This window comes from Garra rufa, chromosome 21 (assembly GCF_049309525.1).
Source record: "Garra rufa chromosome 21, GarRuf1.0, whole genome shotgun sequence".
NCBI lineage: Eukaryota > Metazoa > Chordata > Actinopteri > Cypriniformes > Cyprinidae > Garra > Garra rufa.
Genome location: NC_133381.1, coordinates 37,282,291 through 37,297,444, shown reverse-complemented (window position 1 = coordinate 37,297,444; position 15,154 = coordinate 37,282,291). Strand labels below are relative to the sequence as shown.

General features: G+C 36.5%; 1 protein-coding gene across 1 annotated transcript in view; it reads left to right on the top strand.

Annotated features, from left to right (window-relative positions):
- adam12b (ADAM metallopeptidase domain 12b) overlaps positions 1–15,154 on the top strand; it is a 145,386-nt gene that overhangs the window by 48,538 nt on the left and 81,694 nt on the right. The window contains exon 4 of the mRNA XM_073827314.1: positions 6,718–6,796. Within this exon, the coding sequence (XP_073683415.1) occupies positions 6,718–6,796 (79 nt within the window). The remainder of the gene's footprint in view (positions 1–6,717; positions 6,797–15,154) is intronic.

Sequence of the window (15,154 nt, the reverse complement as noted above, 5' to 3'; positions counted from 1 at the left end):
TTAACTTGAGTGTGTCAAAATATTGCGCCCCTTCCTGCTTACTAAGTCCTTCTCTGTATGATTTAGCAGCTTCCACACATTTTTCCTTGGTTTAGACAGTGTAAATTAGCAGAACAACAGTTGCAACGTTGTACCTCACATGTGAGACTTGCAGTGTGACTTTATATCTCATAGTGTGATCTCACTAAAAGACCTCACAGTTTTTTTATAAATTGTGATGCGCATCAAAAAATTTGGATTTATTAATAATAAAATAGAATACATAATTAAAACAGACTTCATCATGTTAATCGCACAATTACCATGTAGGCATAAATGGGTTTCCATGTGGAGTTCTGCATGTACATCTCTATTCATGTACAGTCTTGAGCTTTCAGTGACCTTTTACAAGGCCTACAACCAGGCCCGGTTCTACGGGGGTGCTTGAGGGTGCTAAGCACCCTCAAACGAAATCAATAGCACCCTCACTTAAAGCTGTAATAATGTTATTTTATTGCAGATTTAGATAACAATCCAGTGCATAATCGTTAAAAAAACGATTTATTTTTCTGCTGTAAGCATTAACAATGCCCTACCATATTGTAACGCATCAAAGCAGTCAATTAGAGCGTTGCATTTCAGCCCCGGCCGACTGGCCGACTTTTTTACACCTCTAGTTGCTGGGCTTTAGGCAGTGTGCGAATTATACCTTGACAATCGGGGGGGTCAGCTTTTTATAGTTGTTTTTGTACAAGCGTGTACAAAATAGATATTGTGTGCAAAACTAATATATATGCGATATGTTAAATACTAGACATGCAGTTTGCTTTTCCAACGAGCATTATCCAGGGTTCAACGCTAAGGATTTTTTCTACTGGTCCAATCGGGCCAGTGGTTCAGATTTTTACTTGCCCTGCCAAAATTTTCACTGGCCCAACCAACCAACCAAAAAAAAAAAAGAAAGTTAATAGTTATTTTTAGCCACATTTTAAATAATGTGTCAAAAGCCAAATATAACTGTATATTTCCTTAAATACAGTTGACGATTTAAAAAAATTATAATTGTGATGTAACTAAATTTATGCACAACAGTATGTCCAGGTTGATGGTCCCAGATCAGCAGTTAACTATACATAAATGGAGGACTCCTATTAAAGGAATGTTGTTGCAAAGAAGAAAATTAAACAATATTAGTAAATAGAGTGTTATTAAGCAGAATTTATGTTAAAAGTTTTGTATTTACGGTGGTCATCCAAGATTTTTTTTTTACCTTTGTTTTTACCTTTTCATATGTTTAATTAGACTCAGAGGTGCCATGAGTGCAATCAAATTCATAAATTCATGTTTGAACAATTTTGAATACAGATATCTGCCAGCAGGTGGCGGCAAGAGACTGATTTAATTACTGAATCATATTATTCATTTGATTCGTTCGAACGGATGGTTCAATCGGGAATAAAGCAAGTGACTCTTAATGAATTGGAAATTGAATCATTTCACTAGATTCGTTTAAAAACGCACGTTCATTCATAAACGAAATACCGCTGTGTTTGAATGGAGATGCACAGCGGCTCAGTTGTGACTTGTTTCAGACCAAAATCAAAATCAGGCAACAGTGTTATAGTCAGACAATGTAAGTCACTTAATAATAACTTCTTGTATTAAAAAAAAAAATATATATATAATAACTTGTATTAAATCAGTACTTCATTTACAAACTCCCACAAAAATTATTAAAAGTTGTCACTCATCTTAGTTTGCGATATCACAAAGCTCTATTATAATCAACGGCGCTCTCTATAACTTACTGCACAATCAGTCTCTTATTTACACTCTCTCTACACTTTGTTTATGAAAGGATTCGTGAGATATGTGTGTAATACATTACTCAACGTTGCAAAAACGTGTAGAAACCTTTGAAGCTCCCCTGAGCGCAAACACAAATTTGCTGATGGGGTCAGTCGCACATGGTGCTCCTAAATATTTTTTTCACAGTCGCACGTACTACTTTTTAGTCGCAAATGCGAGTTAGAAACAGACGTTTTCTTTTTAGCTACATGGCCCGTTCTGGCCATTGACGATCCTGTCTACTGTCCCGAGCGTCTCGCACGCTGATCCCGGGCAGTCCTTATTGTCGAGCAATGATTATCAGTAACGTATATAGGCAGAATGCACATAGAGGGGAACATTGAGCGGGTGTGTCGCCGTGCAGTGATGATGGAGACAGGGGGAGGGAGTGAAACCAGAGCGATCACAGAGGAACAAGCCGCTAGAGAGCCGTGTCTATCGGTAGGCTTCCTATTCAGCAGACTGAATTTTCCCGCTTAGGCTGCTGGGGCGATTGGTATGAACCCTTATAGGGGTGGTCACAGGTTAATTTTATATTTATATTAATTTACTATTTTTACTATGAGTAATATTTAAGATACAGATCAGTGCGAACAATTTACCACTATTTACAAGGAAGACCCCCCTACATCTTGTGTTTATGTCCTTCAGGGGGGATAAAGCATTAATTAGGGGGGTCAGACCCCCCCAAACCCCCCGTAATTCGCACCCTGGCTTTAGGCCATTTTTCACGTCAAAGTTCAGAGGCGGGTGGGCACCTGTTTTATCTGTTTTTGGTTTCTCCTTATTTTAATATTTTAGACATCCATAAATTATGGTGAAGAAAACAATGCCGCGCTGGTGGAAACAACAGGAGACTTCGCTTTTGCTTTCACTTTCGAGACCGTTACAGACGGCAGCGCAGCTGGAACAGATCCGCGCTCAAGCACACAATATGCTGAAAATTGCCACAAATATAAATAAATAACACTGAATGTGTCGGGCCGGAAAGAGTAAAGCTTATTTAAATTATATATTAATAAACTAGTGTATTCTGAGTCAGTGTAACAAAAATCCTTTTTGGACGCGCCTTTAGAGAGAAATTTATCTTTACGGATTACATAATGAGAGAGTTTTTGTTTTCTATTTGTTTTATTTCGTTAAGTAATAATGTAAAACTATTTTATACGTTTTGTTAAGTGCACACAAATAAAAGTACGCTACACCCTTTACAGTACCGAATGATGTATTACTCTTACCTTTGTGAGCAAAAATGACAGATCATTTTAAATTGCTTCCACTGAAAAAAATGCACTGGCGCCCATGTCCTGCGTCTTTAGCTTCCACTCTCTGCATAAACTATTGGATATACCGCACATTTATATAGGTTTAACGTTTAAACTAACATTGTTTTATACTTTAACTATTTTATATCTATAGATTTTAGGCAAATCATGATGATTTGAGTAGGCAAACTGATCAAACAGACAGTCTAACGCTGGGCGCTGTTCGTTAAAAATAATAATAATACAATAAAAAAAAAACTTATATTTACGAACAAATATGCTCCAAACTTTTTTTCTAAATTAACTTCATTAAAAATAAAACGAAGCTAATTATAATCAATTTGCCATTACATACCAAACTAAAGTATTTTGATTTTAAAATCTGGCTCAGGACTTGCGACATCAGTGGTAGACCGGCTCCAGAATTAAATCCCTGAGGCTGCTTTCACATTTATATTTTTGCCCCGTGCATTACTTTGATATCACTGTGTTAGTCACTGCTGTTTCGAGAATGAATCCAGCATAAATATGCAGATGTAATTCCCTAAACATGGCAGCGTGTATGTGTCCGAAAAAAGACAGTTTCAGACAAATTCTGAATGGACTGTAGCCTGGAAAGTGTAGGCTACAATACGCCTACAATACGCTTATTATCATGACTAAAAGCACTGAATTTATAGAGATCTCACAAAATTCCGTTATAATAATCAATAAAGCTTTCTAAACTACACAATGAGTCTTGAATTTATCGCGCCATTCCCCCTCCTACCCCCTAATGTCGCCTATGGGTATAAGTTTAGAGCACCCTCATTAATTTAGGAAGCACCCTCAGTGATTAAGTTCTGGAACCGGGCCTGCCTACAACTTGCGAACATTGTGTAGAGCACTCAAGGCTTGTATCATACTCCAGCCTTAGTGGACTTTTTCTTTTGTAACCCCCCTAATTGGCATATTACACCACGTTCAGCATTTCTTTTATGATTCACACTTCCCTGTGGACGAACTCCCACATTCCCTTGCTCATCGCTCTGTGGCACTGAGGGAGTCACGCCACGTTTGGGATTCGGATTCGGATGGCTGTCACACCAGTTCATCCCCAAGAACATCAAAGCCTTTCGACTAGAGGCTTTGAAGTTCCTTCCAAAACAACGAACCGTTCTTCCACTGGCATGTGGATCAAATCGAGGAGAATGGGAATTGGACTGGAGTGCTGTCATTACTGAAGGATGGCCTAATGACGTTAAAGCAAAAACGACTGTTCTCACAGCGACCATGGAGGCAGCAGCCCCCGTACTTGAGGGAGCTGAGCTGGTGTGTTTTACTAATACGTTAGCCCAAGGTCTAAACCAAGCAGGTTCATGAGGCGAATTCGAAATGAAGTTTGCCCGGAGAATACAAACAATGGATCTGTTTTCATATCCTGATGCACATTTGATGAATGTGTATGTATACAAGGGAATAATTATGCCATGCATAAGCCTAAAGGAGAAATGTGAGAAGTTTGAGGGATGTTAAGGTGTGTGTGTATGTGTATAATAATAGTAATATGCTTCTGTACCAGATTATTTCTTCACAATACTTTTTGCAAACAATTCCCCATTATCTTTTTAGTTTTTAGTCAGCTGAGCTGTTATCAACTAACAAGATTTTAAGTACAAATCATTTAAATTGGGCTTAAAATAAACTGGGCTACAAAGAATAATTTTTTAAAAATTCCCTTGTTTGATTTTTGGCTCTGCTGCTGGTCTCTAGAGTTTTTTGTTTGTTTTGTTTTGTTTTTGTATATAATTTTAAAGCAGGATAGCTGATTTAAATTTTGCTTACATACAACAAAACACTCTAAAAGGATTTGAGAATATGAAAAACTGCACACACACATATACTAGCCCTTTAAGAGGATCTGCTTATGTTATTCAGGTGATTACATTTGGATTTCATCATGTCAGCATCATGTCACATATCACTCTGTCGTCTCTCTCAGCAATGCCTGAGCAAAGTTTGCAAGCACAACTCAGTCTTTTCCCCTGCGTTTCTCTCAGCTACTTTGTTCACACATGCACATATTCAACCAGCATTCCAACTGGAATAGTGTTTTTATGTACAGTGGGATTCAAAATAATATTTAAACCTGGAAATAAACAAAGAGTTTGGTAAATAGTGAAATAAATATTTGGAAAAGGTGCACTAAATTGAGAAAAAAATGCTCTGGATCCTATTGCATATATTGCCATATGTTTAGGTTAGTCAACATTTGATCTGGTGGATCTGTTGATCATTTCCTATGATTCCAACACATGCCCCACTTTTCCTGTTTATGTACATCTTAGAAAAGCTAGTTTACTCTCTACGTACTGTCTGACACACTTCCATAATCTGTTTTGTAAATAAACAAGATACATTTGGTGAGCTTTTAGTAGTGCTTTATAGGAAATGTTCACCCAAAAATAAAAATTTGATGTTTATCTGCTTACCCCCAGGGCATCCAAGATGTAGGTGACTTTGTTTCTTCAGTAGAACACAAACGAAGATTTTTAACTCAAACTGTTGCAGTCTGTCAGTCATATAATGGCAGTCAATGGGCTCCAAGGCTTTGAGAGTCAAAAAAACATACTCAGACAAAACCAAATTAAACCCTGTGGCTTGTGACGATATATTGAGGTCTCAAGACACCAAACAATTGGTCTGTGTAAGAAAGTGAACAGTATTTACATAATTTTTTACCTCTGATCCACAGCAATGTCCAACTGTCCTGAGCGCCGGCGTGTGACCAAAAAGCAAGCAACCATATTTTCAGTTGATCAGGCTCAAAAGTTGGGAGTCGGTGAAAAGTAAACACTCCCAGATGAGTTTGCACAAGTAAACTTAATCTTTTAGTTTTTAATTGGTTGCAACAATTAGGATAAGCGCAAGTAATTACCATTTTGAGTATATATGCAATGGCTGTTGTGAATGCGCTCAGAAATGTTGGACATTGCGGTGGATCTGAGGTAAAAAATGATTTATATACTGTTCAGTGTCTTGCACACCCTCTTGAAAAACCAGCATATGCTGGTTAGGTATGTTTTGGTGCTGGGATGCTGGTCCTTTGCTGGTTTATGCTGGTCCTTTGCTGGTTTATGCTGGTCCTTGACCAGCAACATGACCAGCATAGACCAGCAAAGGACCAGCATAAACCAGCACCAAAACATACCTAACCAGCATATGCTGGTCACGAGCCGTAGGGTTTAATTTGGTTTTGTCTGTGTATGTTTTTTTTTTTACTCTCAAAGCTGTGGTGCCCATTGACTGCAATTATATGACTGACATAAAAAAAAATATAAAAAAAAATAAAAATAAAAAAAATCTTTGTTTGTGTTCTACTAAAGAAACAAAGTCACCTACTTCTTGGATGCCCTGGGGGTAAGCAGATAAACATCAAATTTTCATTTTTGGGTGAATTATCCCTTTAAGAGTGTTTAAAATGGCCTTTTAATATCATGTTTCAAAAATTCATTTTATTGACCAAACCATTAACCATAAACTCATAAGTATTCTCCTTAAAAAATATAGATTTTTTTAGAAGGAGATCTCGCTGATGCAATACTTAATATATTTTGTGTGTCTGTGTGTGTGTTTTCTCTTCTAGCGGCCTGTTCGCCAGCCATTACACTGAGACGCATTATAGGGAAGATGGACAAACTGTTAAGAGCACTCACAACTCTACGGTATGTTAAAATAGTCTCACACACATTTATCTTTTCTTATACACACGTCCCAGTGAGATAATGGATTGGATTTTAAAAGATTAGCTCACTTCCAGAATCAAAATTCAAATAAATTGTCATCATGTCATGTTCATGTCTTTCTTTCTTTCTTCATTAAAAAAGAAATTAAGGTTTTTTCCAAGATTTTTCTCCATATAGTGGACTTCAATGGAAGCCAATGGGTTGAGGGTCCAAATTGCAATTTCAGTGCAGCTTCAAAGGGCTGTACACGATCCCAGTCGAGGAATAAGGGTCTTATCTAGTAAAACGATTGGTAATTTTCTAAAACAAAAAAAAACAAGAAAAAGAAAAGAAATTCTATACTTTTTAACCACAAATTTCTTTTCGAATGAGGAAAGAAAAACATGAACATCTTGGATGACTTGTGGGTGAGTAAATTATCAGGAAACTTTGATTCTGGAAGTGAACTAATCCTTTAATTGTTGGCTTGTTTCAAATACTATAAGAGGAAATCAGACCAGAGATTTTTGAAGGAAGTCTTCTTACTAACTAAATATCTTGCCTAACTTTCATTGTATTGAATGGCAGTGTGGACATTCAGCTATAACATTTATAGGGCACTCATTGAAATACTTGGAAATTCAAAAATTCAACCCCAGAGTGTTATTGGACGTAATTACAAGACTTTTGAACTTTTGTGACTTAAAAAAAATTATATGTTTTTATGTTGAAAATTAAGGTAAAGGAAGTTGCCATTTATGGTTCCTCCGGTCTATGGCAATTATTTCTCCAGAAAAATGTGTATATATTTTAAATATAAGACATATAAAAATAAAAATACATACAAAACATACATAATATTCATAGAATATTTATTTAGGAACACATTTTCTTTTATTTACACATAAAAAAAGAATATATATATATATATATATATATATATATATATATATTGATTTGTTTGTGAAAGAAAAGTGCAGATCTACTGAAAACATATAATATTCACACAAATTGTGCTATTTTTACACTTCTTATTATTTATTTACAAAGTACTGGTGGCACCACTTATTTTAGCAGAAATAATAAACACCAATCTATGCTACAATAATGAAATGGCTTAGTAGTAGGGATGGGCGATACCACTTATTTTGTTTTCGATACGATACCGATATTTTTAAGGCCAGTATCATCGATATCGATACCGATACGATACTTCTAAACTTAATTTTTAATTATTACATTTATTAAATTAATAAGAGTAAAATATGTAATTATGCCCTTTTTATAACCTTTTACACTTTATATTTGAAATGCAGTTTAACATTTAATATGCAACTAATTAAATTTTATTTTCCACACGTGGTTAAAATATGTTTATTTTAGTGGTAACTACAAAACCTACAGTTGAAAATACTTGGTTTCATAAGGGGCTGCCAGTGACAGGCTGTTGCACACATAAAATACAACATTTTTATTCTGCTAGTGTATAATTTATATCATCATTACTACAAAACATGATCAATGAACTTTAAGTGTTAATTTAAAGAAATGTAATTGCACTTGTGAAATGCAAATTATGTAAGCTTCAGTTTCAGTTTGTTTATTGAGAAATAGCTCAAACATGTTTTTATTTTCTGTCCTCTGATAAGCATTGTACAGGGCTGTCGTTCCCAAAAGCATCAATGATTTCTTATGATACTTTTAGGAAACACAGCCCTGTTTGAATGCATTGTCTAGACTCTAAAGGGAGTGAATGCTCTCTGTGATTGATTGGTTCTGTCTTGCATCATTTGCGTGCGGTCACATGAGTAGGAAAAGTGTTCTATCGTGAACAGTAATTCTCCAACATAGGTTATGCATCCAATTCAATGCACATTGTACTCCTTTCTTTTTGTTATATAAACAAAATCACTGGTAAATAAAACACACCTTAGTATCGATATTTTCAATTTGAGTATCGATACTTTTGATACTCGCATCAGTATCGATATATCGATACTTTAGGATCGATATGCACATCCCTACTTAGTAGTAGGGGTGGAACGGTTCACAGAAGTCACGGTTCGGTTCGTACCTCGGTTCAGACGTCACGGTTCGGTATGATTTCGGTACAGTGGAGGGAAAAGCAAAACAAAAATGCAGAAGGCAATTAGATGTATTTCCACTCACATACCCAACAACCGCTGAACAACGGCAACACACAGTCCTCGTCTTTTCCACCACTCTCTCGCCTGTACTACTGTAACTGACTGGAAAAGCGAAGTTTTCCCAAACTTGCGATCTAAGTGGCCGTTCACATGTCGCGCCTAAAAACGCGTGAAAAACGCTAGGCGCACCGCTTTCTTCCTGATCAACAAAGCGCTCGGGCGCTTGCGCTCCGGAAGCGTCTGCCGTTTCTAAGCAACCATCAGCTGCGCTCTAGCTCCAAGCCTATGCGTCTACATGCATTGTTTCTTCTATTAGCGTCAAAATAATGGGGGCTTGACAAATCATAAAGTTCAGGAAATCCCTGGACCACAATGATGGACCGTCGAGCTGACAAAAAATTGCAGAGTGCCAGAGAATGTAGACGGGCTCTGATAGACCGCATACATAGGCGGAGCTCGGCTGCATCGACGCAAATCAGAGCTTCAGAGCTAAAGCGGGGCTAAATATTAGCTGTCCCTAAAGAACCCGCGTATCTAACAGTAGTTCCGCATTACATTAATTATTTTGCAGGCAAGTTTTTTTTTAATTTTCATACCGAGTATTCTCCGTTTAAATTCATGCACCGAACCGTGACCCCCGTACCGATTCGGTTCGAAACGAATACATGTACCGTTCCACCCCTACTTAGTAGTAATTATTATAATAAAAACTGTTATAAGTTAAACATATTTCACCATTTATGGCTTAATAACTTCAATAAATGTCTTATTTTTTCCCACTGGATCACTGTATAATGTTATACAAACCTGTGTCAACATCCAATGCACTATTGAGTACTATTGTTCTACATTATAATGACATATATTGTAAATATATAGTCAAGTAAAACAAAAATAGCACTATACGTTCTGGTGGTACCACTTCTTTTAGCAATAATTAGGCCCTCAGTAGAAATAAACACCAATATATGCCATTTTATTATAATAAAAAACTATTATAGGTACTAAAACTGACCAAAATTATACATTTTTCACTGTTTATTTCTTGATCATTTCAATAAATGGTTTAAGTTTGACACTGGATTATTGTATAATGTTATGCAAGCCTGTGCAATATTCAGTGGACAAAACTCACTTGCTTTACTCTTACCTGAACAGCATATGTCTAAAAATGGACATACTGTTACTTGAGCTGGTCTTACCTGAACGGGGCGTATGATCAAATATGATCACACCATTTTTATAACACAGCGTTCACTAATTTCTAGAAATCCTACACAAACAACGTCTATATCAACATATAACACAACTATTCAACCATATAATGTGTGATTTCATTGACTTACCATTGTGCGTTTCGATGCTTTTTCTGTTTTGTGGGAGTAGGTAGGAGTGTAAATCAGCATTTTTCTAATTCCGAAAGCACGCTGAAGTTTGAAATGCCCCGGGCAACTTCCAATTGGCAGATGCCATGGTGTCGCTATCTGTGACGTAGACTAACATCCAGTGATTGGCTGGGAGAAATCCATGTGCTTACACGATCTCATGGAAAGCATGCAAACACCATTAAAAACGTTTGATTAAGTTACCAAATATGGTTCTTTGCCCGATAAAGGGATAAACCCATTTTGCGTTCCAAGAATATGTTTATAAATGGCATTTGGATTAAAAAACTGTACATTTTTTATTTTGTGTGAATTGTTCCTATATTGCTGTCAAATACAATGCTTAAAAATCTTTAAAAGGTAAATTGCACTGACTAGTGCACTAGCTGGCCGTCTTCCCAGAAAGCTGATTAATCTTTGCTGTGATGTTGACATGAGGACAGCATGTTGACATTATTGTCAGGCCTGATTTGAATTGTCTGCTGGGTCTTTTGTACTTTTATAATTAGACTAATGCTAAGAAGCGCAACTGACAGCTCTGACAACATGTTGCCATCCCTCCATTTCCAATCGTGCATGTGTAGGCTTGACTATATTATTCCTGCTGGGCATATTTAGCTCCTATTTATAATCATTTAAGCCCGTCCAAATAGCCATGAACATCTTTTGTCTTGAAAGCCAAGAAGGTCTAAAAAAATTAAGCTGTTGTAAAAGATTAATTCATCCAAAATAGGTAAAACAGCTTTGACAAGGCTTTGGCGCAAGTGATAATAAAACAGTTTCTTGTTTGACAATCTTATTTGCACAAAGGAAAAACATACTTTAATTTGTTTTTTAAAATGGAAAATCATATGCGAATAAATGGAAGTGAAAAAAGAACAGCAATGAGGAATTGCTTTATATCAATGTTTTGAATCAAAAGGTGGCAGTTAGATTATAAAAATGATTTATGTTTTATTTCCAAGAATTGTTTTTCACATATTATATTGAAATATGAAAATTATGATTTTCACTAAAGCAGTCTAAAAAGCTAATTTCTCAGCAGATACATGTGTGAACTGTCATCCAAGGCAGACACGTAGAAAAAGCAGCCTGGTATTTTTAATGGTGATCCTTAAAATCAGGACATTATGAAAGAAAAATGGCCTGCTTTTACTAATATAAGTCTCAGACTTCACTTTGCAGGCCTAGTGTATTATTTAACAGGGCCATTAGCTAGTCAGTCATCATTTTTAGCTCTAGCTGTTTAGATATCCTACATCTATGGCTGTTTCTGGTACGTTCTTTACTATTCTTGGGCTTTTAAAGCTTAAAGATGTGGAAATGGTAGCCACAAAAATTCCCTCAGACAGCTGAGTTCTGATGTGAAGGATTTTTGCCATCAAGCGATGATTGCTTTTGACAGAGTGGTGTGTTTTTCAACGGTTTTGTCTGCCTGCGTAAGTGTGTGTGAACATTTGTGTGAGTGATGGCAGTTAGACGTCCAGCCTGTGGCTACCAATTGGTATTTCCACATGAAAGGTCTTTGGGGGGGCTTGTGCCAGCCATAACAGGGGAGAATAGTTTCCTTGTGAAATAGACCAGCAGACACTACTCTTACTGGCACCGCAACGTGTGGCTTTCATCAGCAGGCAGCTGCTTAAAGATGGCTTTTGCTACGTGGCACATGATCCCTTAAGACCAACATTATCTGACATTATCTTGCACCTGAACAGGATCTCAGTTCCAGTTAGTAATGATCCAATTTTATGGTTAATTGGTTTTGGAAATAACCCCACTTTAACTTGATCTGTTGGCCAGAATTCAACTTTTTGTGTTGCACATCTGGTTGTTGGATCAGTCACATTGTTTTTTAAATTTTATTTTAATTTGTTTTGTCCAGATTTATTGATAAAAAAAAAACAAACATAAAAATGCAATTCAAACATCCACTTCCATGTTGAACATAATTTCTGTATTTTGCATAAAGTAATAATTCACAGTATATGTCCTAATATTGTAGTGATAAAACATCATTAAAAATAATTTTAAAAAATTCTCGAAAAGAAAACTTTCAGTAGTTATTTGGCATAAAAATATTATTTGTTTTATTTTGAAACTGCTTCACTGCTTATTAATATTTAAAAAAAAAAGCCCAGCATTTCGAAGTGATGCATCGACCAACATATAAAAAGAGCATATAGCATAATATAGGAAATAATCATAGAGGGGGCCACTGCAGACCCTCATGACTTTAAGTTTCTTAACATATCAGATAATTTGATCTTTTTATGACCGTAAGAGAGCTCAACGTGCCACAAATGGGGGAAAAAAAGCACATATAAATTAAGAAAAAATCCTAATCAGTTTGACAACACACATGCTGCAAATACAACAAAGAACAGAAGCGTGCTGCAAATACTTGCAACACAACCTAACACAAAAACAAGCTGAAAATACTCACAACGCAACCACAACACAATGTGCTGCATATACTCGCAACACAACCACATACAGAAATGCACTGCAAATACAGAAATGCACCATGCACAACAGAACCATGAACAGAAACACGCTGCAAATACTCACAACACAACCAAATACAGAAATGCATTGCAAATACTCACAATAGAACCAAATACAGAAACACGCTGCAAATACTCGCAAAAAAACCTAATACAAAAGCTGAAAATACTCACAACACAAGGACAACACAATGTGCTGCAAATACTTTCAACACAACCACATACAGAAACTAGCTGCAATTACTCGCAACACAACCAAATGCAGAAATGCACTGCAAATACAGAAATGCACTGCATATACTCACAACAGAACCAAGTACAGAAACACGCTGCAAATACTTGCAAAAAAACCTAATACAAAAACAAGCTAAAAATACTCGCAACCACAACACAATGTGCTGCAAATACTCACAACACAACCACATACAGAAACAAGCAGCAAATACTCACCACTCAACCAAATACAGAAATGTGCTGCAAATACTCACAACCAAAAACAGGAACATGTTGCAAATACTCACAAAAGAACCAAATACAGAAATGTGCTGCAAATACTCACAACAAAACCTAATACAAAACCAAGCTAAAAAATACTCACAACACAACCACAACACAATGTGCTTCAAATACTCACAACACAACCACATACAGAAATGCACTGCAAATACAGAAATGCACCATGCACAACAGAACCATGTACAGAAACACACTGCAAATACTCACAACACAACCAAATACAGAAATGCAGTGCAAATACTTGCAATAAAACCTAATACAAAAACTGAAAATACTCACAACACAAGGACAACACAATGTGCTGCATCAACACAACCACATACAGAAACTAGCTGCAATTACTCGCAACACAACCAAGTGCAGAAATATGCTACAAATTCTCACAACACAACCAAATACAGAAATGCACTGCAAATACAGAAATGCACTGCATATACTCACAACAGAACCAAATACAGAAACACGCTGCAAATACTTGCAAAAAAACCTAATACAAAAACAAGCTAAAAATACTCACAACCACAACACAATGTGCTGCAAATACTCACAACACAACCACATACAGAAACAAGCAGCAAATACTCACCACTCAACCAAATACAGAAATGTGCTGCAAATACTCACAACCAAAAACAGGAACATGTTGCAAATACTCAGAAAAGAACCAAATACAGAATTGTGCTGCAAATACTCACAACAAAACCTAATACAAAACCAAGCTAAAAAATACTCACAACACAACCACAACACAATGTGCTGCAAATACTCACAACACAACCACATACAGAAACAAGCAGCAAATACTCACCACTCAACCAAATACAGAAATGTGCTGCAAATACTCACAACCAAAAACAGGAACATGTTGCAAATACTCAGAAAAGAACCAAATACAGAATTGTGCTGCAAATACTCACAACAAAACCTAATACAAAACCAAGCTAAAAAACACTCACAACACAACCACAACACAATGTGCTGCAAATACTCACAACACAACCACATACAGAAACAAGCAAAAAATACTCACCACACAACCAAATACAGAAACATGTTGCCAATACTCACAACACAACCAGATACAGAAATGTGGTGCAAATACTCACAACACAACCGGATACAGAAATGTGGTGCAAATACTCACAACCACCAAAAACAGGAACACGCTGCAAATACTCACAACACAACCAAATACAGAAATGCACTGCGTATACTCAGAACCACCAAAAACGGAAACATGCTGCCAATACTCACTACACAACCAAATACAAAAATGTGCTGCAAATACCCGCAACGAAAAACAGAAACACGCTTCAGAATCTCGCAACACAACCAAATACAGAAACACGCTCCAAATACTCGCAACACAGCCAAATACAGAAACGTGCTCCAATACAGAAACTTGCTGCAAATACTCACAACACAACCAAATATAGAAATGCGTTTTAAATACTCACAACGCAACCAAATACAGTACCACATTCCAAATACTCACAACACAACCAAATACAGAAACACGCTGGAAAAACTAGATGAGAACACAACCCGATGAAGACGTTTTCTTAATATGCTGGTGCTTTTTCTATTTTAAAGTATTTGTTAAGTTGCAAGTTGAGCTCTCTCTGTCACTGTGGGACAAGGTCAGTTCAGGTTGCAAACTGTCATGCGGAGTGAAAAATATATTCTAGTTAGTTGCACCACATGCACAAGTAAAAATGTTCATGCAAATGGTATAAGTTTCCAGAACCAAATGAAACCAACATGAATAGAAAGAGTACATTACTAAGAACCTGGCACTTATGTTTT